The sequence below is a fragment of the Pleurodeles waltl genome, chromosome 3_1 (assembly GCF_031143425.1).
Source record: "Pleurodeles waltl isolate 20211129_DDA chromosome 3_1, aPleWal1.hap1.20221129, whole genome shotgun sequence".
In the NCBI taxonomy this organism is placed as follows: Eukaryota; Metazoa; Chordata; class Amphibia; order Caudata; family Salamandridae; genus Pleurodeles; species Pleurodeles waltl.
The window spans coordinates 1,713,259,604-1,713,285,115 of record NC_090440.1 but is presented as its reverse complement, the minus strand read 5'-3'; the positions used below and the strand labels follow the sequence as shown (position 1 = coordinate 1,713,285,115).

At 45.5% G+C, this 25,512-nt stretch overlaps 1 protein-coding gene across 3 annotated transcripts in view; it reads right to left on the bottom strand.

Moving 5' to 3' along the window:
• Positions 1–25,512, bottom strand: part of LOC138285541 (proteoglycan 4-like) — a 788,550-nt gene that overhangs the window by 709,924 nt on the left and 53,114 nt on the right. For all 3 annotated transcript variants that reach the window (XR_011201610.1, XM_069225611.1, XM_069225612.1), the window contains exon 2: positions 7,532–7,557. Coding sequence is in view for 2 of the 3 variants with exons in the window: in XM_069225611.1 (XP_069081712.1) it covers positions 7,532–7,557 (26 nt within the window). In the remaining variant the exon portion in view is untranslated. The remainder of the gene's footprint in view (positions 1–7,531; positions 7,558–25,512) is intronic.

The window sequence follows — 25,512 nt, the reverse complement described above, 5'->3', positions numbered from 1 at the left end:
AGAATGACTCACCTGGATAGCGTTCTCTTGTGGACCGCTCTACCTTTCCTCTTCCCCACGTATCCAACGAAGTGCTGTTCATCCTGTCTGAACTCTTACGTCCTGGCGACGTAGAAGCTCAGCGCTCTTCGTGGATCCAGCCGGTGGAGCCTCTCTTCCTCCTTGGATGGGTGAGGTGGAGGGTAAAAGGAAGAGAGCGTAATTGACTGCCCCAGGTGAAAGGGTGTAACAACCTTCGGTAGGAAAGCCGCCTTGGTCCTCAACACCACTTTATCCTTGAAGAAGGAAAGGAATGGGGTTTCTACAGTTAGAGCCTGTAGCTCACTAACCCTTCTGGCAGATGTCATTGCCACCAGGAAAACAGTTTTAAATACTAGGAATCGTAAAGAACAAGAGTGCATGGGTTCAAACGGGGCCCCCATAAGAAAAGTTAAAACCAAATTAAGGTCCCACTGAGGCATAACGAATGGCGTGGGCGGATACTTATTAGTAAGTCCCTTTAGAAACTTTAAAACAATTGGTGAATTAAAGAAGGATGGTTGATCAGGAAGGCACAGAAAAGCAGCTAGTGCAGACAGATAACCTTTAACAGTGGCAACTGAAACACCTTTCTGTGCTAAAGAGTGCAAATGACAAAATGTCAGATAAACCAGCTTTTAAAGGATCTAAACTATTCTCTCCACACCAGCTTGTAAACTTAGCCCAACAATTCGCATAGATTGACTTGGTGGAGTGTCGCCTGGCCGATAGAATAACTTCCACCACATCTGGATGGAGAGAAAAGGAACTCAGATTGCCCCGTTCAATCTCCAGGCATGAAGATGCAGGCTCTGGAGGTGGGGGTGTAGAATCTGCCCCTGCGAGAGGAGGTCCACCCTGCAAGGGAGACGGAGCGGAGGGCACTGAGAAAGTTGGAGTAGGTCCGAATACCACACCCTTCTCGGCCAATCCGGAGCTATTGGGATGACTTGGGCTCGGTCTTGGCGGATCTTCCTGAGAACTCGAGGAATCAAGGGTATGGGGGGAAACGCGTAAAGCAACTGACCCTTCCAGGTCATCTGAAACGCATCCCCCAAAGCTCCTTGCACCGGATACTGGAGGCTGCAAAATAGCAGGCACTGCGCATTCTATTGAGTGGCAAACAGATCTATTTGTGGATATCCCCACATCCTGAAGATACCCAGAACTAGATCCGGATGAAGACGCCACTCGTGATCGACCGAGCTGCGTTGACTGAGAATGTCTGCACGCACATTCAGGACTCCGGCCAAGTGATGTGCAATCAAGCAGATCTTGTGGTCTTGAAGCCAAGACCAGAGACGAAGAGCTTCTCTGCAGAGAAGATACGACCCCACTCCTCCCTGTTTGTTTATATACCACATCGCGGTCGTGTTGTCCGTTAGAACCTGGACCGATTGACCGCGAATGGAAGGGGGGAAGGCCTTGAGTGCCAGACGTACTGCCCGCAACTCTAACAGATTGATATGCAACTTCTGTTCCCCTGGAGACCAATGGCCTTTGAACTCCAGGTCCCCCAGATGAGCTCCCCACCCTAGAGTGGAAGCATCCGTTACCACCGTGGTCACTGGTGGAGGCAGCGAGAACGGCCTTCCTTGAGACAGGTTGTCGACCGCTGCCCACCATCAAAGATCCTTTGCAGTGTCTCTGGAGATCTTTATTAAATCTTCGAGATCCCCTTTGTGTTGAAACCACTGCCTGCGGACGCACCACTGGAGAGCCCTCATGTGCCAGCGTGCATGAGTGACCAAGAGTATGCAAGAAGCAAACAGCCCAAGCAGACGAAGGACTTTGAGGATTGGAACTACCGCTCCATCTCGAAACATTGGAATCAAAGCCTGTATGTCCTGAACCAGCTGTAGCGGAGGAAAGGCCCGATTCAATATTGTGTCCAATACTGCCCCTATGAACAGGAGGCGTTGAGAGGGCTCCAGGTGAGACTTGGGTACATTGACTGAAAACCCCAGGTCGTACAACAATTGAGTCGTCGACTGGAGATGGCACCGCACGAGCTCTGGAGTATTGGCTTTGATCAACCAATCGTCCAGATAGGGAAACACAGCGATCCCCTTTCTTCTGAGCTCTGCCGCTACCACCGCCATCACCTTCGTGAAGACTCAAGGTGCTGAAGTAAAACCAAACGTGAGGACCGCAAACTGATAATGTTGTGATCCCACCACAAAACGGAGATACTTCCTGTGAGATCTGAGGATCGGAATATGAAAATACGCATCCTGCAAATCGACCGACACCATCCAGTCCCCTTCGTTCAATGCCAAAAGAACCTGTGAGAGGGTCAGCATTTTGAACTTTTCCTGTTTGAGGAACCAATTCAAAATCCTCAAGTCTAAAATTGGTCTTAGCCGGCCATCCTTTTTGGGAATCAGAAAGTATCTTGAATAGCACCCCTGACCCCTCTCTTGCTCGGGAACCAACTCTATTGCACCTTTTTGTAATAGGGATAATACCTCCTGCTGTAACAGGAGAAGATGATCTTCCGAACAGAAGGATGGGCGAGGAGGGAGGGTGGGTGGGAGTAAATTCTCGAAAGGGAAGAGCGTACCCCTTCTTCACAATGTCGATGACCCAGAAGCGGTGGATACAGGCTTCATCCAAATATCCTTTATAGGGTCCAGCAGAGCCTCATTGAATGGAAGAAGAGGCTCAGCAGAAGCAGATGTTGGATGGAGAACCTCAGTCAACAAATTTCTCTTAACCTCCGCGGTGGGAAGAGTAATATCCAAAAAGTCCGCAGCCTTACGAATGACCTTATGGAACGTAGCTGCCTCCTCCGTGATCTCCCCAGGAGAAGCTAGATCCCACTCCGGGGTAGTGTCCAGGCCGCTAGCTGAGTCTAGACCCTGGAAGTCACCTGAGGGCTCAACAACTTCTCCTTCCTCCAGGTGTTGCCTTGCGTACTCTTCTTCTTCCAAAAGACGGGGGGCCAGACGCCTTGATCTAAGTCTGGACTCCAAGCCTGGAGTCGACAAGGCGTCAGCCGACGCCGAAGACCTCCGTCGGCGCCGAGCCTCGGATCCGTACGAAGCCGGAGGCTCCGGCTCCACAGCGATCCTAGACGTCGATGGGATCCGAGGCGAATCCACCGGCGCTGTAACAGGTGTAGCCATCCTGGCCGACGTCGTAGTCATCGGCGCCGCTTCAGACGCAGTAGGCGTGAACGGCGCAGACTTGAAAGACGCTGGAACAGCGAAATCGTAGGCCAAAGGTCCAGACAGACCTGCGTGACTTCCACCCGGCGCCATGGAAGCAAAGATGTTAAACATAGCGCTCAAAAACGCTGCAGGATTCGATCCCGGAGTCGGGAAAGCCGGGTACTGTTGTTGCTGCACCGGCGCCGGTAAAGCTGCCGAAGAGGGTCCGGGTAACTCCTGGCCAGGAGAACCTTCAGGCCTCTGGAGAGGCTCGACCTCAAAGACCGACCCGGGTGACGTCGGGGGTCGCCGGAGCAGGAGGGGTGACGGTCGGGCTTATCTCCCACGTCGGACGACACCGAGCCGACGGAGAAGCCGATCTAGACCTGGACCGACCCTTGCTCGACCGGCGCCGAGATCCATGACGGCGCCAAGAGCCACTATGATGGTGGCAAGACCTCGAGGATCTCGACGAAGACTCCCTCCTATGACGCCTCTCTTTCTTCTTCTTGGATTGAGCCAAGAATAACTTCGCCTCTCTTTCTTTGAGCGCCTTAGGGTTCATGCGCTGGCACGAACCGCACGCCTCGACCTCATGATCGGAACTAAGGCACCAGAGACAGTTATCGTGGGGGTCGGTAACCGACATCCGACCCCCGCATTGGTCACAAGGTTTAAAGCAAAATTTTCTAGGCTGCGACATCGTAACCGACAGTTGGTAACAGTAGCTCCAGTAGACAGTAGAAACAACCGTTATTCGGGCACGGAAAAAAGGGAACTGACGTCTGCACGTCGACGAGGGCTTCTTATTGCCTGGATGACGTCATGTGGCGTCGCGTGGAGTCGGGCGATTGTGACGTCATCGTCGACGTGCAGAGCTAGAAGAAATTTCCGAAGGCTGGCGCGAGGGGAGAATTCTTTTGGTGAGGAATCCACAGGTAGTTGTATCCATCAGAAGCGCAAGATACTCCTCCGGCAACTATCTGCTATGCCGCTGGAACTCAAGCGACAATTGACTATACTGTGGTATCCATATTTTTGCTTACGCTAATTACAAAAGTTTACATCATTAAATCGGATATGAGCGACCATGGCCAGCAATGCCTGGAGATAGGATGTGGCTTTCCTAACTTTAACCTTGCATTTACTACACCTAGGAATATTAATACAACCATCTATAAAAAAACTTTGGTGGTCTGAAAGGTTAAAAGAATCCATTGGTGAACGGTCAATGGAGATAAACGAGCAATGCAGTATGGACTTAACAGGGGATTCAAGAACGATCTGGTAATCTTTCCTAGGTATATTTGCGGCTGTTCTCCTCACAGATAGATCGCAAAACTGGTATCAAAACCAGGGGTGAGGTGCGGAAATTAAAGATAAAAAAAAAAAATCAGCACTCATGATTAAATTAAGAAAAGAACGGAATAGAGCTTTAAGAATATACAACAAGAATTCAATAAACTGTTATTTTAAGGCAGATTTAAAAAGAATAAACAATATATGTCGAAAACAAATATGGGAATACAAGCATCAGGAAAACCATGGTTTTTGGGCCAAGGACCTATTCTTGAGTAAAAAAATCAAATACACAAGGTTTTTGGAAAATGGCGAATGCCCTGAATAAAGCTCCAATGACTCTGACCAGCTCCAGTATCTCGGAAGCCATCTGGTTTGATTACATAAGTCATCACCACTTCGATGAACAAAAGAGAACCAGCAAAAATTTAGAAGAGGATGCAAAAAAGTTAAGCCTACAAAAAGCAAAATTAAAACCCCTTACACCCCAAAATGACACCAAAAAAATAATATTTACAATGGCTGAAATTATGAGGTCAATAGAAAACAGCAGAACTGGGGGTGCTCCGGGCCCAAATGGGATCCCAAATGCCTTGTTTAAACTGAATCCTGCATTTTGGGGTGCAAAATTGGCTTTGACTTTCAACCATTGTATGGCATTAGGAAGTATTCCAAAATCTTGGAGAGGTGCGATAATCCATCCAATATTTAAAGGAGGTAATAAGTCACAAACTAAGAGCTATCGACTAATTACCCTAACAGACGTAGAAGCTAAAAATTATGCAGGGATTTTACTGTAGTATCTTTGTAGGTGGGCAACCTGAAAAAACATTATTCCTTCCAATCAGACAGGTTTTGTAAAGGGCCTGGGTACTGCTGCAAGTATTTTAACTCTATCCCTGATCACTGATAAGTACACACAAAAAAAACAACCCTTGTATCTATGTTTTGTAGATTTTAAATCAGCCTTTGAGTTGGTACAGCGACCTCTCCTATGGGAGAAATTAGTTTCCTGGGGGATACTGGCGAATCTGTTAAAGGCTATTGAACAGCTATACACAGATACATGGGTAAGAGTTAAGATAGGGGATGGATCTATCCTTTCAAGGGAAATTAAAACAAGGATTGAAACAGGACTGTGTGCTGGCACCATATCTTTTCAATCTCTTTTTATTTGACTTGACTGCCGAATTAAACAAGGTAAATGCACACCCACAAAGCTTGGTGATATGACTATTTCAAACTTGCTATATGCTGACGACGTAGTACTCCTGAGTCAAACTAAAGTAGGGCTACTGCAGCTCATTGTACAGATATTCGAATATGCAGAGCGAAATGGTCTGAAAACAAATCAGAAAAAATCCAAGGTTATGGAAATTAGCAAACAAATTTCGAGAGCAGAAAAACAGAATACCCAAAGGGGTGTTCTGGAACAAGTAAACCTGCATAGATATTCGGGTGTGCTTTTTGAGAAACGGGGCTCCTTTGTTCCCCAAAAACAGTAACTATACAGAAAAGGAAATGCTCTATTATTTGCTTTTCGCACTTTAAAGAAATTGCTTACTGGCCCAAGTTATCAGCCACTACAAGTTGTTACAGCCAAACTAATTCCAACATTAGGATATGGAAGCAAAGCCTTGTGTGGACAAAATGCTATAATCTTAAATAAAATTACTGGGAACATTTTTAGGTCCTTATTCCAGCTACCGGGATACACCCCCCCAAGCACAAATCAGGCTGGAGTTTGGTTATCTAAATCAATGTATAGATAGGAAAGCCAGTTATATCAAAGTTTGGAAACATTTACAGCTAACAAAGGAAAATCAGCTTTGCCAGTGCCAGAGGACATGCAGACCAGCCAAGGTGGAAAATGGCATTTACTTTTTGGACAGCAGGACTACCAGAAACAAAGATTTTCCATTCTAAAACTACTGTATTTTAAACACTGTCTAGAGGGCCCACAGAAAAGGGATTTGAGTTCATTTTCAAGGAAGAGGCTTGGACCACCAAACCTCAAGTCTAAGGGAATGACAATAAGAACTATGGGTCACACAGGTAAGGCCAGGGTCCTCTGTGGATTGCTGTCCCAAATAGGTTTTTCCCACCAGTCAGAACAGGTTCAAGGAGTGACCCTTTACAGGGAAGCAATGGCTTTTCATTTAAAGAGGTCTGCACAATCTCAAAATGTTAGGTTTAACCTCTGCAGAGGGCTAGGTCTGTCACAGTTGTGCTGTTTTTCATACTACCATAGTTAACAGAGAAATTGTATCTTAAGAAGAATCAGATGGGTAGGAACTTTTATTTCTGGAAGGTATTAAGAGCAATTGCATCATGCAATTCAAGGTAACCAACACTGTTGTACAGTGAGATGTTGTCCTCCTAAGGCACAGGAAGGGCAGCAAGACCGAACAAAAAAAATCCTCCTTCTGTTGAAGTCCCTGGGCACTAGGAAGATGTCCGCCAAGAGTCCATCTAATTGCTGCCAAAAATATGATAAAATCCTTCAGTATAACATAAACAAGTACAATCCATGTCACTGCAGGACTGAAAAACAAGAAATAACACCAGCCGCGAGGTGGTGATCAATATACTTTGACTTCATCGCATCCAGTGGTCACAGTCACAGCTGAAAAGACATAGTGACACTAAAGAGTTATGCTGGGGAAGCATTTCTTGATGTAATCTAGCACCTGAAGGATTCCTCAATGTGATGAAGCTGTAGGAAGACGCATCCATCAGAAAAAATAGACTAGAAGGATGCCTTTCTTCTAGGAGTGGACACATCTTATTTTGTAAAAGGTGGGATGTCATAAAGCAGAACAAAGAGTAAAAAGAATAACATTTATAAATTGGCCATTTTGAGTGCTCAAACAGTTTAAAAAAACACTTTACAGGTCGGAACAAAACATTTTTGCCACTGACTCAGTATTTTATTAAAAAAATAACTTTGGCGATATAGTATTTGTATTTTCTTATCTCATCTATGAATAGTAAGTACCTTTCCTCTCCCATTACATTTCCAACCTCTATCATTACAAATAGTTAATAGAAAACCTACTTACTCAGACTCCATATCTGATTTCATTATCTGCAAAGGAAAAAAAAGGTACTTCAAATATGAGTCACAAGAACAGAGGTAAATAATATAGGAGCTCCTTTTAGTGCTGCCCCCCCCACCTTATATGGTGGAAAAAAATTCCACTCAGGACAGTCGGATTTACTGTTAATTTTCCAAATGAACAAGTTACTTACCTCCGGTAATGCCTTTTAGCTGGTCGAGACTATCTAGCCGCAGATTCCTTACCATAGAATTATCCCTAGGCATTAGAATGGATCCGGAAATGTTTCCTGTGCACCGGTAGGTGGCATCGTTCAGCTCAGAGTGGTGTAGTCGGACACACAGGAAGGGAAGTGCACGATGCCTACATAGATGTCACCCCAGCACGCTGATGTCAGTTTCTTTTCACAAATTTGCACCACGCTGATCACTGGTGTTTGAAACTAGAGTCTTGAAAGGGACCAGCCCTGGCACTAAAAATCCAATTGCGGAGCAGGGAGGATGGGTTGGATGCAAGGAATGTGCAGCTAGCTAAAATGTCTACCAGATAAGGCATTGCCGAAGGTAAGTAACTTGGTCATCTGATAGAGACTTCTAGCTGCAGATTCCTTACCTTAGAATAGATACCCCAGCAATACCTCTATGGAGGTGGGAGTCTGCAAGTCTGATTTAGACAAAAAAATCCTGCAAATCACCCATCCTGACGGACCGGACTGTGCTTGGTGAACATGTGCAACAAAGCCCACGTTGCAGCCTGACAGATGCATGCTAACACAATGGTCTCAGTCTTTCCTTAGGTGGAATTAGCATGCACACCCTCCAGGGGTTGCTTCTTGGCCAGCGATTAGCAGATCTTAATGCAGAGCACAATCTATGGGGAGATGGTTTATTTCTGCATGGAGTTCCCTTTCTTGGTTCCGACATACCCCACAAAGAGTTGATCATCAACCCTGTACAGTTTTGTGTGGTCAGGGTAGAATGGCAATGCTCTTTTTAAATCCAGCTGGTGCAGTCCTTAGAGAGATGAGGTGGAGCGTAAAAGGTAGGCAAGGTGATGGACTGATCTCAGAGGAATGCACAAAGGATGCCAGAGTCCGAAGGACCAGCTTATCTGGGTAAAAATGAATGTATGGAGGCTGAGATGACAGGGCCAGCAGTTCACTAACCCTCCGGGCAGATATAATTCCCACCAGGAAGGCCGTCTTCATGGTAAGGCGCCTAAGAGGGCAGATACGAAGCGGATGAAAGGGAGTGCACATTAGAAAGGTAAGAACCAAACTGAGGTCTCACTGACGCACAATGCAGGCAGCTGAAGTAAACGTGCTGAAGACCTTTAAGGAACCTATCTACAACATGTAACGTGAAAAGGGAGGATTGATCTGGCAACTGCAAAACAGATGACATAGCAGACAACACTTCAACATGCCCAATGCAGAGCCCTGCTAAGCCACTGTAAGAATAAACAAAAGAACCTGGGAAAGGGGTGCAGATAATGGGTCAACCTGTACATCATGCCACAAACGTGCTCCAATGGCCAGCATATAATGCCTTGGTGGAGGGATGCTGACCTGCCAAAATAACATTACAGACTTTGGGTGGAAGGTCAAAGGTTGCAGATTACTGCCACTCAGTCTCCACGCATGAAGGCGTAGCATTCACAGGTTCAGGTGGAGAACCACCCCCCTCCTGCTGTGACAGGAGATCCTCCTGAAGGAGCAGCCTGATAGATGGACATGCTTTACAGCTCAGGATACCAGACTCTGAGCCCGGTCTGGAGTCACAAGAATGGATTAGGCCCAGTCATTAATGATCTTCTTCAGAACGCCGGGCAGGAGTGGTATTGGAGGAAAGGAGTACAGGAGACCAAGGCTCCATTCAAGATAAAAAGCATCTTCGAGCGAGAGCTGCCTTGGAAACTTTAGTGTACAGAACTGCTGACATTGCCCATCAGTGGTGGCAAACAAATACAATCAAGGCTCTCCCCACTGCTGAAAGAGACCTTGCACCACCTCTGCTGGAGAAGCCGCTGGTGATCCGCTAGGCATCTTCAGCTGAGTTTGTCTGCTCTGGCTTTTGGAGAATCTGCCAGATGTTGAACCACCAGGGAAAATCTAGAAAAGCAGGGCCTCTTGATAGAGAATCTACGACCCCACCTGCCCTGTTTGTTGCATGCTCACATGGCTTTGGTACTGTCCCTAAACACCTGCACTGTCCCTGTCGCGTATGGCGAACGTAGCAGCGTCCCTCCTGTCAGCAAAAGGCATAAGGCATGCAGTGTTCACTGACTGAGTGCCAGGCTGGCGGAAGAAAACATCTTTGCTAAGGTACCTGCCTTCTTGTATTCCCAGTCCACAGGGGAGTGGTAGGGAATGTGCCAGGATTTACTTTGGAGGTGGTGACTTGGACCACCAAGCTGTCCGGGTGGGGTGTGCTGTGAGGAAATTGGGGTCCCCTGGGGCAGGGCGATGGCAGTAGGCACTCGACCTAGAAACAGGAGCCCCTGTGCAGGGTGTGGACCAATCCCAGAATAGGAAGTCCGCGAGGGCTTTGCTACATGGGAGGAGCAGTTCAGGTGGGGTGTAGGGAGCTGGGTTCTGGTTGCAGTACCTCCCCAACCCCACACACCTCCCTTATTTGCCTTTTTTTGGATACAACTTAGACTGAAGTGCACTGGGTTCCTACTACCCAGGTCCCCAGTGTTTCTTCCATAAAACAAGGACACCTAGTCACTTGATCCCCAAGTGATCAGGGCTTTCAGCCCCCTAGAAGCCCCTAGTAAATGGTACCCCTAATACCTAGAGCATGGGTACTGAAGAGGGCCCCTCAGAGCTGCGGCACAACTTGTGCCACTCTGAGGGACCCAGCACCATCCTTATGCAGACTGCTATTGCAGGCTCCGTGACAAGGTGTTCCATTTTGTGTTTTCAATTTTGGGAACACAGCCTGTGTGCCATGTCCCCTTACACTGCATGCAATACATGTAAGTCAGCCCTTTAGCAGGCCTTGCAGCCCTAAGGCAGGGTGCATTATATTTCATGTGAGGGCATATATGCATGAGCAGATAATTCCCATGCTATGCCCCTATCGATTGAGACATAGTAAGTGCACAGGGAAGCCATTTTGAATGCATGTGCTGGGCACTGGCCACTACGAGTTTCTAGGCTACTTGATAGCTTCTCTGAACTCTGGGATGTTTGATATCAAACATCTCAGAATAATAAAACCTCACTGATTCCAGTAATGGATTTAGTAAGAGATGCACCCAGAAGGCACCTTAGAGGTGCCGCTGAAAACCTACCAGCTACTACTGTGTTGCCTGACGGGCCCTGACCAGTTCAGCCACCACGGACGCGTTTCTGGACCCCCACGGTGAGCACCAGTGCTCTTGAGGCCCAGAGACAAAAGCCTGCACTCGGCAGAGGTGCTACTTCGTCTCCCACGCAGGCTGGACATTCCAGGAAGGGGAGCTTCAAAGACCTTGCAGCCTGTGTAATCCAATCCAGGTCTCTCCAGGTGGTGGAGATAGCCAACCCTCCTGTCCTGACCCCACTTTTGGCAGCAGCACAGGTAGGAAAATTTGCAACATTAGGAGGAGTGGCCACTTCATGTCACTGAAGTGGACACTACCTTTTAAATTACCCCATATTGTTTGGAAGGAATGTAGGCCAATAGGTTTAGGGTTATGTTCACTTCCTAATGAAAGTGGTCATAAAAAGGGTGTAGTCACATTAAGGTGAGTAGGCCCTCGATGATCCTGTGCCAAAAGACAACCCGTCCTGCAGCCCAGCGACCTCTAAAGCTCCAGGAGGGCTGCCTGCGCCTTTGACAAAGATCAAGATCTCCATAGAACAGTGGACGTGTTCAAGAAATCAACTGTAAAAGAAAAGAACTCTGCCCTGAGGAACTGCAGAACCTCCTCCAGACCCATCTCAGCACCCAGTGCCCATGGCCCAAGTTCAAGTGGCCAACCGGTCCTACGAAGGTTCCCAAGTGATTCAGAGTCCACTGTGGGCGGACCCCTGCGGGACTCTGCAATAAAGCCTACAGCCTCAAATCAAAGACTCCCCCTGGCTGCGACATGCCCAGTGAGCTGTTCTAGGTGCCGAAGGACACCTCTGCCCCTGGGTCTTAAGGAGCTGGATGTCAATGTCACTACGTCCCCTAACATCTAAACTTACCTGGGCAGCTGTGGGTTTTCTTCGTTCAGCCTTCTGCCCAGAGACTGCAGCCTTTTTCTAAAACGGATCTCCCCATTGACTTGCATTGAGCGCCCGATGCTGTGTTTGCACTGTACACCTGGCCGCTGAGGATGTAAGTTTGGTGCTGCCTTGTGGCCCCCCTTGTGCTTACCTCAACCACAGGAGATTGACCCCGCCACAGCTTTATTCACCTATGAGCAGCACATCTTTGTTCACCCCCAGTCACCATTGATTAACATTAGGCACCAGACTCTGAATTAGATATCTGCACCAGCCCGCCCCTGTGCCGCTTTGGGTACACTCTTGGAACTGATTTGAACCTTACCTGTTGTTGACCTAAAATCCAGAAGACTGGATTAGTAAATCATGTATTTATTTGCAAAACTGCTTTCTTGTTTTCCTCCCATAGGTTACCATTGCTGAACTGAAAAATTGTTGATATCTGAAACTGCAAAGAATTTATCTTTTAAAAACTTCTTACCTTATAACGAAATTCTTTGGTACAAAAAACACATAAAAGCAAATATTTTTCTAAATTGGTCTCGTTTTTTTTCACTGAGTGTGTGTCTCATTTATTGCCTCTGTGAGTAAAACAAATGCCTAGCAGGACTTCCTGATAAGCATAAGTGCTCACCCATACTACCACAAAATAGAGTATTAGTCCTATCTACTTTTGCCTCTGCAATACCAATTTGGAATCCACTGGACTCTCTGCACAGTGTATTTCATATTAGTGCACTAAAGAGAGAGCCAGCTTCCTACACTGGGGGGACTCCTGGCTGAAGCACCTGTGTCAAGACCTTTGTCTTGACAACCATGGATGCCAGCTGAAGGTCCAAGACCTCAGCCGCCATCCTCGTCATCATAGCAAATTAGGCTCCCTCCTCCTTAGTCATGGTATTAGGAGAGTCCAAACCAGTATCTGAGGAGTTGTCCAGTCCACTGGCATCCACCAGATCCTCATACCAAGTGTCTTCGCAAACACCTAGGGGATGGCCTTCATCAGGGTCCAGTTTCCCATCCCAATCATCCCCAGTTCTTAGCCCAAAGAAATAGGTCACAGGCTCCAACCTAGGAGGAACGCCTCCAGTCACCTCCAAAGTCAGACTGACCCCATCCAGCTCCGTGTCGAAGTCAGGGATGAGTATGGGGACTGTGCAGCTGGAGCTAGCAGGGATGGGCCGCTCAAATAGGAGGCGTATGACATCATAAAAACTATGAAGCTGGGAGGGGTCCCTTTGGCTCAAGGAAACTTGGGAAGTCTCTGATACAGCCCTGACGCAGGCTCCACCGTGGAACCGGGCCTCGAATGCCAACACTCCCTCAGCTCGTCAGATGACTGATGGATAAGGCGAAGTTAAAGATGTCTTTTGCATATACACTTCTTTCATTTGTGGGTCTTAACCGAACAACTTCAATTGAGAAAGCAATGATTAGAGTGGCATTGCAACCAATCCTGGACCTTCCTCTTGATCAGGATCAAAACCATATCGGCGTTGCAGGTCCAGCACCAAAGAGCTTGAGTGACCACTCCCTCAAGGGCTTGGAGTGCACGGCTTGACAATCAACACAGGTCTTAGTGTTGTGGTGGTACTCAAGACAGAGACAGACGAGGTGTGAGTCTGTCATCTACATCTGATGGCAACTGAAACCAGCGTTCCTTGTGGACAACCCTGCTACATCACGAGACAAAACTTAAAAAATCTTCAACAGAAGGTTGAAAAAGGGTCAGTCTAACAAAAACTGGGGGTAGTTCTTCTCTGGATCTGCACAAGAGGGCAAGCAAAAGTTACACATAAAACTTAGATACAAGTCTAGATCTCTATCATGGGTATCTTCAATGAATTCAGAAAATACTCTCCTGCCTAATCAGAGAGTAGGAGAGTTTGCTTTCTTATGCATCAACAAAGAAACCCCATGACTCAGAACAAGTATTTTATACTACTTAATCAGTCATATTTTATGGGTATTTATGCACATAACTGTAACATCAATCTCATTTGGTAAAAATGAAGAAGTGACATTTATGTTTATCAGAGATTATTATGAGCATAACAAAGCTATTGCATGTTGCCAAAGTCTACACAAGTAACTACTCCTTCTCAAGTGTAGGATCCTCACTGATATTTATCAACATTGAAAGAAATAGGCATATCCATTGTGTAAAGATAGACCACAGTAACCCAGTAAAATAAAAAGAACATGTATTTTTGCCTTAGAGTCAGAATCTGAATAGTGTCTGGCAAACATATGGACTGATGTCCAGATTGCTGCTCTGTAAATGTCTTTGCTATGACCATTTGTAATAACATCAGTAGATGCAGAATTGATTATAGGATTACCCTGAAGCCATCTTGTTTTCTTTTGACAGCAAGGCTTGTGTACAGGTTGCACTGGTGCACATAGTTAAATAGTTTTTTTTTTAAAAGCTAGCTGTATATTAGAATCTCTTTAGCCTTTAATTAGATGTGATAGAACAGACGGTTTCACAAGATCTGTGGTCAGAAAACAGTGGCTTAGCAAAGACCTTCTCTCCAAACAATCGATCTGTATGAAAGTGTAATATGACACCAAAAGTAAAGAATATTGATTTCTCAGGAAAACCTTACTCTTATTGAATATAGGAAAGGACACCTTGAAATGTAGAGCCCTTTAAATTACTCACCCTTCTGAGAAATATAAAGGCTAATGAGCAGACTAACTGCAAAGACGCTAAGATACTGTGCAGCAGTGGGCACATAATATTTTATTTTGTTTGTTTTTTTAAACACAAAGTTTAGGTGCCAGAGTTGTGAAGAACTTAAGGGAACAGGCACTTTTCAAGGCCTTCAAAATATCCAGTCAGTCATCAGAATGGTAAAATGAGATGCCAACTCTTATGAATAAGGATGGAAGCAAGAGTTTGCCAAATTAATCAGTAGAACGCATCTCTTCCTAAAATGATCATGGGTTAATATGCTTCTCAAGCAACAGATGTACAACATTTTCCAATGAAGGAACAGGAAAACATAGTTGCTGGGCAGTTTGACTATTTCAAATTGTTAATACTTTTGGTAAGAAGACACAAATTACTATCCTGAATGCATTCAAGATCTAGGATAGCTTCAGCAATCAAAGAATGTGGTGGAGGATTTTCAATCCCTCACTCTGGAAGGAGATAAGGAAATAAGGGTCAACGATTAATTGGCCCCATGACAGGGGAATAGAATAGACAGATAAGGGTCATCCAAGTGTTTTGATTGAGTTTGATGATTCATTTCGGTAGCAGAAGAATAAGAAAAAAGGTAGAAAAGAGTGTCTGACCAGAGTTGACAAAAATCATATTCAGTAGGAAGTGCTGGATGCATAGCTTTGGCATTTCACATTTTTTGTCATGAACAATAGATCTATTGTGGGGCTCCATAGAGCTTGAACATTACTGCAAGGATGCCTTTATTGATGACTCAACCCATGTTCCTCTAATAAGTTTCCACTTAGCCTTTTTGGTTTTACATTCTGAAACCCAGAGATATACAAAGTTGTGGCTGCAAGACAAGAAGCCAATGCTAGATCTTTAGCTTGCTTTTTGTCCTGAGTACAGCACCATTTTTGTAGTTCAAGGTGGAAGAAATTAAAATGTTCAGCTGCACACTGATCAACATCAACTCTAGAATAGTTACATTGTGTTTAGTTCTAGCAGTGACTTAGCCCACATGCTTACCAGCTCACAAAGCGTAAGCTGCTGAATCATCCAAAAACAGTCAGGGGAAGGGTGGAAAGGTTAAGCACATTTGCTGAGGTGGTTGTACTACTGTATGTTGGTGGCCAAGCTTTGTGTATTTCGTATATAGGACTTTGCAATCTCAGTCTGGTGGTGGTGACTGGGCCCTACTGGTGAATGCCATTTGCATCTGTAGACCTAGCACAGACCTTCAACTCTAAACCATGGTACACTGGACCTTCCATACTTCATGACAGGTGCACCAGCAGCATTCAAAAGGCATGCCCTACCTGGAGACAAAGCGGTAGGACAGATTCCACTGGGGATTTCTGTGGGTCAAATACCATTGCTGCTTGTCTGGGCATACAATCATTCTGGCGGGAGCCTCGTATAGGAGGTTCAAAGGCTGGCCCCATATGGGTGTTAGTGTGGTACAAGTGAAGGCTAGGCATCCAAGTGAAATCTCAGAGGTGCAAGTATTCTAAAGAATACTTCTTTCATTAACCAGTTCTGTGCGGCAGACGTAATGGTTACGCCCTGCGGCACAGTGCTGCTGTGCCGAGGACGTAACCATTACGTCCTCGGCACACAGCCCAGAGGGAGCGCTCTCATTCCCTCTGTGTCCTTCCCCTCCACCCCCCCAAAGGCAGGGATGGAAGGGGAAGCCCTTCCACCCCCCATAAGGACGTCAGCGCGCGATTGCGCGCTGACTTCATTACAGGGTGCCCGTCGCACAGGAAGCCATTTGCTTCCTGTGCCGCGAGGGTGGAAGAGGTGAGTTTCTCTTCCCGGTGGGTGGGGGGTTTGCAAAAAGAGGCAACAGGGGAAAGGAAAGGGTTTTCCTTTCCCCCGGTGTCTCTTTGAGCATTCCTGCTGCCGGATCGCATTGCGATCGGGCAGCAGGAATGCCCACTAGACGCCAGGGATTTTTTGTTTTGTTGTTGTAATGTTTGATTTTAGTGTCGGGGAGCGGCCCCTTGGGCAAGGGTTGCTCCCCTTTTGGGGGCAAATAATTAACGCCCATTTCTGCCCCCCTTGGGCCTACTATTTTAGGCTGATCTGCCCCCAAGGGGGGCAGAAACCACTAGAACGCCAGGGATTTTTTTTTAATTTGTTTATTTTTGTGGGGGGGGCGTCCCCTTGGGCACGGGGCGCCCCCCCAAGGGGGGCATTGACCTGTTGGCCATTTCTGCACCCCTTAGGGGCTGGTGGGCCTATTTTCTTTATTCACTTAGGCACCAGGGATAGTGTTGTGTGTTTTTTTGTTTGGGGGCTGTCCCCTTCGGCAAGGGTCGCTCCCCATGGGGACACACTACTAAAGGTATTTAGGCCTATTTTTTTAGTAGGCCCATCTGCCCCTATGGCAGAATCCACTTAGGCACCAATTTCTAAATGTTTGATGGTGGGGTGTTCGTCAACTGATGAAGTATTTGCATTTGTGATAAAAAATGTTTTTCTCCTTTTTGTTCTAGTTCAAAGTTTTTGCTTTATTTGCTGTGGCTCCTTGCCGTTTTGGCGGTGGTTGACCTGCGGTTTGCATAGTTGCATGTTTTAGATAAGTAAAAACAATTTACTCCAAAGGAGTATTGTTGCCATGCATGAATGACATGTTTGTAGGGGGTATACTAAATGCAGGATTGTGTGTGAAATTGTCCTTAGATTTGTGCACAATGATATTGGGTTTGTCTTATTTTTAATTTGCTTTTCTTTCTTTCTTTTTAGTGGGATATCATTGGTGATTGCTGTGCAGAGTAGTTGCTGGTGAATCAAGCTTTTTCAGGCAAGTGAGCGGTATAGTTTTTGAGTTTATAACTCTTACTAATAAAGCTACACTTTGTTACTTATCTTACACAGTGCTGGTTGTTGGTGGTGAATTTGTCCAGTTAATTTTAGTACGAGAGATCAATGGCTAGCCGCAGGAGGACCGCTCAGCAGGTGGTTGGTATGCTTTTTGAGTCATTGTCTGATCATGATTATAAGACGGTCTCTGCATCTGAGGCAGAGGAGGAAGTGAGAGATTCTGGCAGTGATGTTTCTGTTGGAGAGGAATCTTCTGATGAGGAAGCCACAGTCAGTGCAGATGAAGGGTCTGTTTTAGAGGAGGACACTGATGTGCCATTAGTGCAGCAACCTGGGGCTGAAATGTTTCCCGTTATAAGATCTGATCTCTGGGTTGCCCCAAACATGGAGCAGCCAGAGTTGTCTGCCTTTACTGGTCTCCCAGGGTGTAGCGCCAATACAGATAACTTTTTACCTGTCAATTTCTTTGAGTTATTCATGGATGATGTGTTTTTGGAAGAGATTGTTGAGCAGACTAATTTGTATGCAGAGCAGCATTTGAGGGACAACGCTGCTAGACTTAGGCCACACTCTAGAGCTGCCCAGTGGGTTCCCACAAATTTGGAGGAGATGAAACAGTGTTTGGGTTTGACTTTTTTGATGGGGTTGATAAGGAACCCGTCACTGGCTTCTTATTGGTCTACTGGTCTCTTGATGGCAACAGCTATATTTCCTGCGACCATGAGTCGTAATCAGTATTTGCTTCTTCTTAGGATGCTGCATTTTGTTGACAATGCATTAGCCTTGCCACGAGATCACCCAGATTCTGACCGTCTTTTTAAGATTAGGCCTGTCCTTGATCATTTTGTAGATCGGTTTTCGGAGCTCTATGTTCTAGGCAAAGAGATAAGTGTGAACGAGTCTTTGGTCCTCTTCAAGGGTCGTTTGGTTTTTAGGCAGTACATTCCTAGCAAAAGAGCACAATATGGAATTAAATTGTATATGCTGTCTGAAAGTAGTACAGGATATGTGTATAGTTTCTGTGTCTACACTGGTAGGGATTCCAATATTGACCCCCCTGGTTATCCTCCCACTTTTGGAGCCACTGAGAAAATTGTGTGGTATCTTGGTAGACGACTGTTCAACAAAGGTCACCATTTGTATGTAGATAACTTCTACACTGGAGTGCAGTTGTTCAAGGAATTTTTTTAAGTGGACACTGTTGCTTGTGGCACAATTCGTTTCAACCGGAAAAGCTATCCAAGGGAGCTGGTTTGTAAAAAAACTTCAGAGGGGACAGTGCTGTGCCTTGCGGAATGATGAGCTGCTAGCTTTGAAATTTTCAGACAAGAGGGATGTCTACATGCTAAGTACCATCCATGATGAGAGTACTCCCCCGTGACTGTTTGGGGCCAGGTTGCTGAAGTGCTCAAACCTGTGTGCATTTTAGATTATAATAAGCACATGGGAGGTGTAGACAGAGGTGATCAGAGGTTGGAACCTTATACTGTTATTCGTAAGTCTTACGTTTGGTATAAGAAGTTAGAAATTCACCTCTTCCACTTAGCAACCTTTAATGCTTTTATTGTGTTTAGGGATAGGTCTCCAGAGTCAAAGATGACATTTGTGAAATTTCAGGAGTCCGTGATAGGGAGCCTTATTGTGGTGAAACAGGCCAGAGTTCCAAGAGAAGCAGTGGTGGAGGATGTGGCTAGATAGAAAGATCGCCACTTTGCTGAGCACATTCTTCCCACACCCAAAAAAAGACTTTCCAGCTAAGAAATGTAGAGTGTTTTCGAAGAGGTATCCGGAGGGAGACTCGAATGTACTGCCCAGATTGTCCTTCAAAGCCTGGGCTGTGTGTGGGTGGTTGTTTTAAGAATTACCACACCCAGAAGAATTTCTGGGAACAACCATGAGTGTAAACTCATGTCTGTTTTGTATTTTCATGTGTTCAGTTTCATGGTTAGCATTTCTGTCATGTACTTAGTTAGAGCTTTTGTGTTTGTAGTTTTGTAAGTCTTTCTACTTAGTTAGGGGTTTCTCTGTTTAAAAAAAAAAAAAAAAAAAAAAATGATGCCATTGTGTGTGGAGTGGGGCTTGGCTAAGGGTGTACATAGTGTACATATTGACTTGCTGTTGGCTACTGCAACACACTGCCAGCCAAACACCAGTCCACACACTCCCATCAGCTGGTGTGATTGTTTTATCAGGCATGTGGGCGTATGTAAGTGATGGGCCCTTGAGTGGCGCTGTCTGTCGATGTGAGTGTTGTAATGTGCTGGGCCCGTGGCTGGCGGTGTGAATGGTCTTGTGCATGTCATGTATGAAAGGTGTGTGAATGGACTGTAAAGCGGCTGGTGCCTTGTTGCGGCTTCACAGCTCACGAGCTGAGTCATTGGTTCAGTTTTTTGCCTTTCAGTTATTAACAGTGCATTTCATTTTTGTGAAATCTCTTGAAAATAAAATTTGATCCACTGAACCATCACTCCCCCTCGTGCCAACTCCAACCAGTATGTGTGGTAAAAATGACAAAACCTGCTCTGCTGTAATCAGGAGTCGCAGCACACCTGTGACATGCTAGGTGCCTCAGGTGGGACCCCGATGATGAAGCATGCCACCAACTTGGTTAGTAGGTGAGGGGTCTTTTTCACATAACCTAAGTGCGTTTCTTTTCACAACTTTAGTGTTTGGCACAATGTAGACACATCAAAATTATATATTACAAAACTACCTGTGCTTGGGGGGTGGGGGGGAGAGGGCACCTAGGTTTTTGGTCCTGGGTGCGGCCTTCATCTAGGGAAACCTACCAAACCCAGACATTTTTTTAAACTAGACACCCAAAGGAGTCCAGGGAGGTGTGGCTTGCGTGGATCCCCCAACATTTTCTTACCCAGACTCCTCTGTAAACCTCAAAATGTGCTTAAAAAAAGCATATTTTCCTGACTTTTCTTAGTAGGATCACCGCTCCAGCACACAATTCCTACTCCCCAGTGTTCCCCTCAGTCTCCCAAGTAAAATGACACCTCACTTGTGTGGGTCCCCAAAGCAGAGTCAGCCTAAAGATGTATAAAAGAAGAATATGTCCTTATCAACTCGCTGTGCTATCCCCTCTATTTCTACAAGTTTTGGTCCTTATTCTGTTGCAGGCACCTGGCCCACCCACACAAGTGAGGTATCATTTTTACCGGGAGACTTGGGGGAACGCTGGGTGGAAGAAAAATTTGTGGCTCCTCTCAGATTCCTGAACTTTCTGTCACTGAAATGTGAGGAAAATGTGTTTTTTTAGCCAAATTTTGAGGTTTGCAAAGGATTCTGGGTAACAGAACCTGATCAGAGCTCCACAAGTCACCCCATCTTGGATTCCCCTAGGTCTCTAGTTTTAAAAAATGCACAGGTTTGGTAGGTTTCCCTGGGTGCCGGCTGAGCTAGAGGCCAAAATCTACAGGTAGGCACTTTGCAAAAAACAGCTCTGTTTTCTGTGAAGAAATGTGATGTGTCCACCTTATGTTTTGGGGCATATCCTGTCGCAGGCGCTAGGCCTACCCACACAAGTGAGGTACCATTTTTATCGGGAGACTTGGGGGAATGCTGGGTGGAAGGAAATTTGTGGCTCCTCTCAGATTCCTGAACTTTCTGTCACCGAAATGTGAGAGAAATGTGTTTTTTTAGCCAAATGTTGAGGTTTGCAAAGGATTCTGGGTAACAGAACCTGGTCAGAGCCCCACAAGTCACCCCATCTTGGATTCCCTAGGTCTCTAGTTTTAAAAAATGCACAGGTTTGGTAGGTTTCCCTAGGTGCCGGCTGAGCTAGAGGCCAAAATCTACAGGTAGGCACTTTGCAAAAAACAGCTCTGTTTTCTGTGATGTGTCCACGTTGTGTTTTGGGGCATATCCTGTTGCGGGCGCTAGGCCTACCCACACAAGTGAGGTTCCATTTTTTATCAGGAGACTTGGGGGAACGCTGGGTGAAAGGAAATTTGTGGCTCCTCTCAGATTCCAGAACTTTCTGTCACCGAAATGACAGGAAAGTGTTTTTTTAGCCAAATTGTGAGATTTGCAAAGGATTCTGGGTCACAGAACCTGGTAAGAGCCCCACAAGTCACCTCATCTTGGATTCCCCTAGGTGTCTAGTTTTCAAAAATGTGCAGGTTTGCTAGGTTTCCCAGTTGCCGGCTGAGCTAGAGGCCAAAATCCACAGCTAGGCACTTTGTAAAAAAACAGCTCTTTTTTCTTTCTGAAAATGTGATGTGTCCACGTTGTATTTTGGGGCATATCCTGTCGCGGGCGCTAGGCCTACCCACACAAGTGAGGTATCATTTTTATCTGGAGACTTGGGGGAACATAGAATAGCAAAACAAGTGTTATTGCCCCTTGTCTTTCTCTACATTTTTCCTTCCAAATGTAAAACAGTGTGTAAAAAAGACGTCTATTTGAGAAATGCCCTGTAATTCACATGCTACTATGGGCACCCTGGAATTCAGAGATGTGCAAATAACGACTGCTCCTCAACACCTTATCTTGTGCCCATTTTGGAAATACAAAGGTTTTCTTTTCTTGATAGCTATTTTTTACTCTTTATATTTCCGCAAATAATTGCTGTATACCCGGTATAGAATGAAAATCCACTGCAGGGTGCAGGCCATTTATTGGCTCTGGGTACCTAGAGCTCTTGATGAACCTACAAGCTCTATATATCCCCGCAACCAGAAGAGTCCAGCAGACGTAACGGTATATTGCTTTAAAAAATATGACATTGCAGGAAAAAGTTACAGAGTAAAACGTAGAGAATAATTGCAGATTTTTCCACCTCAATTTCTTTTTTTTTTTTTCAGTTGTTATTTTCGGTAGGAAACCCTTGTAGGATTCTACACAAATTACCCCTTGCTGAATTCAGAATTTTGTCTACTTTTCAGAAATTTTTCTGGGATCCAGCATTGGTTTCATGGCCATTTCTGTCACTGACTGGAAGGAGGCTGAAAGCACAAAAAAATCATAAAAATGGGTTATGTCCGAGTAAAATGCCAAAACTGTGTTGAAAAATTGGGTTTTCTGATTCAAGTCTGCCTGTTCCTGAAAGCTGGGAAGCTGGTGATTTTAGCACCGCAAACCCTTTGTTGATGCCATTTTCAGGGGAAAAAAACACAAGCCTTCGTCTGCAGCCCCTTTTTCAATTTCTTTTGAAAAAAACAAAATTTTCACTGTAGTTTGGCTAATTTCTGGGCCTCCTTCTGGGGAACCCACAAAGTCTGGGTACCTCTAGAATCCCTAGGATGTTGGAAAAAAAGGACGCAAATTTGGCGTGGGTAGCTTATGTGAACAAAAAGTTATGAGGGCCTAAGCGCAAACTGCCCCAAATAGCCAAAAAAAGGCTCAGCACAGGAGGAGGAAAAGACCTGGCAGCGAAGGGGTTAAATATGGTTGCACCCACCCTTTTAGTGTTTCTGGTGTGAAGTTCACCAAACAATATCATCATAAATGATGTACTACAACTGAATCAGCTTTTGTGTTTGTTGTGATATGCATCCAACTTCCTTAGCTTTGTCAGAAGTTATGGCACCATGGCACTGTTATTGGCTAAAAGGAGGGAAGGCAATCTTATTTTGGAAATACCCAGCATCTCGGGCGTCTATCTGGAATAAGAAATAGGCCCTCATTATGACTTCAGCAGACTTTTCTCAAGACTGCTGAAGACAAGGGTGCCAGAAGACAGCCACTGCTAGCGGCCTTCCAACCGCCATATTCCGAGTACTGAAGGATTTCTGCCACAATTTGGGCGGAAATCCTCCAGTAGTCGTGCTTGCGGTCGGAAGCGGTTCAATCGTCATCACCACTACGCCAAAAGAACTCCACCCGCTGTATTACGAGTAGTAATACGGTGTGGTGGTATCCTAATGGCAGGGTGCTGCCGGCGGTGGAAGTGCCTGTTCCTGATCCCTGGTGGATGACCTCCACGCCGGACAAGGTAAGTCAATCGTCCGACAGGGGAGGGAAAGTGGGGGGTTGTTGTGTGTGAGTGGATGTTGTCTGCGTGTATGCGTATGTGTGTATAGGCATTTTAATGTGTATGATTGTTGAAGTGAGTGCGTGTTGAAATGTTTGTGTGAATGCGTGTATGTATATCTATAAGTATGTATACATGTGAGTGAATGAGTATGTATACGTGTGAGTGGATGAGTGTGCGTGGATGAGTATGTATGGGTGTGAGAATGAAGGAGTATGTGTGCGTGAGACTGAAGGAGTGTGCGTGAGACTGAAGGAGTGTGCGTGAGACTGAAGGAGTATGTATGCATGTGAGTGAATGTATCTAAGTATGTGTGAGTGAATGAGTGTGTATGAGTGAATGAGTATTCATGCGTGTGAATTAGTAAACGTATGAGTGAATGAGTACATATGCAACTGAGTAAATGAATGTAAGTATGCGTGTAAGTATGTGAGTGAATGAGTATGCATGCGAGTGAGTGAATGAGTATGCATGCTTATGAGTGAATGAGTATGCATGCTTATGAGTGAATGTGTATGCATGCTTACGAGTGTATGAGTATGCATGTGAGTGAATGAGTATGTATGCATGTGTGAGTGAATGAGTATGTATGCATGTGAGTGAATGAGTACGTATGCGTGTGAGTGAATGAGTATGTATGTGTGTGAGTGAATGAGTATGTATGTGTGTGAGTGAATGAGTACGCATGTGTGTGAGTAAATGAGTACGCATGTGTGTGAGTGAATGAGCGCATGCGTGTGAATGAATGAGTGCATGCGTGTGAGTGAATGAGTGCATGCGTGTGAGTGAATGAGTGCATGCGTGTGAGTGAATGTGTGAGTGAATGAGCATGTAGGTGTGTGAGTAAATGTGTGTATGTGAGTAAATGTGTGTATGTGTGAGTAAATGAGTATGTAGGCATGTGTGAGTGAATGAGTGAATGCTTGAGTGAATGAGTATGCATGCGTGAGTGAATTAGTGTGTGTGAGTGAATGAGTATGTATGCGTGAATGAGTATGTATGCGTGACTGAATGTGTGTATGCAAGTGAATGAGTATTCATGAGTGTGAATGAGTATGCATGCGTGAGTGAATGAGTATGTATGCATGTGTGTGAGTGAATGAGTATGTATGCATGTGTGTGAGTGAATGAGTATGTATGCGCGAGTGAGTGAATGTGTGTGAATGCAAGTGTGAATGCGTGTATGTGAGTGAATGCGTATGTGAGTGAATGAGTATGTGAGTGAATGAGTATGTGAGTGAATGAGTATGTGAGTGAATGAGTATGTGAGTGAATGAGTGTGCGAATGAATGAGTGCGAGTGAATGAGTGCATGTGTGTGAATGAGTGCATGTGTGAATGAGTCTGAATGAGTGAATGAGTGTGCATGTGTGAATGAGTATGCATGTGTGTGAGTGAATGAGTATGCATGTGTGTGAGTGAATGAGTATGCATGCGTGTGAGTGAATGAGTATGCATGCGTGTGAGTGAATGAGTATGCATGCGTGTGAGTGAATGAGTATGCATGCGTGTGAGTGAATGAGTATGCATGCGTGTGAGTGAATGAGTATGCATGCGTGTGAGTGAATGAGTATGCATGCGTGTGAGTGAATGAGTATGCATGCGTGTGACTGAATGAGTATGCATGCGTGTGACTGAATGAGTACGCATGCCTGTGAGTGAATGAGTACGCATGCCTGTGAGTGAATGAGTACGCATGCCTGTGAGTGAATGAGTACGCATGCCTGTGAGTGAATGAGTACGCATGCCTGTGAGTGAATGAGTACGCATGCCTGTGAGTGAATGAGTACGCATGCCTGTGAGTGAATGAGTACGCATGCCTGTGAGTGAATGAGTACGCATGCCTGTGAGTGAATGAGTACGCATACCTGAGTGAATGAGTATGCATACCTGAGTGAATGAGTATGCATGCGTGTGAATAGATATGCATGCGTGTGAGTGAATGTGTGTATGTATGCCTGTGAGTGAATGTGTATGTGTGTCAGTGAATGCGTGTAGGTGTGAGTGAATGCGTGTAGGTGTGAGTGAATGCGTGTAGGTGTGAGTGAATGCGTGTAGGTGTGAGTGAATGCGTGTAGGTGTGAGTGAATGCGTGTAGGTGAGTGAATGTGTATGTATGTCAGTGAATGAGTAGGTAAGTGACTGAATGAGTATGTGTGAGTGAATAAGTATGTATGCGTGTGAGTGAATAAGTATGTATGCGTGTGAGTGAATGAGTATGTATGCGTGTGAGTGAATGAGTATGTATGCGTGTGAGTGAATGAGTATGTATGCGTGTGAGTGCATGCGTGTGAATGAGTGCAT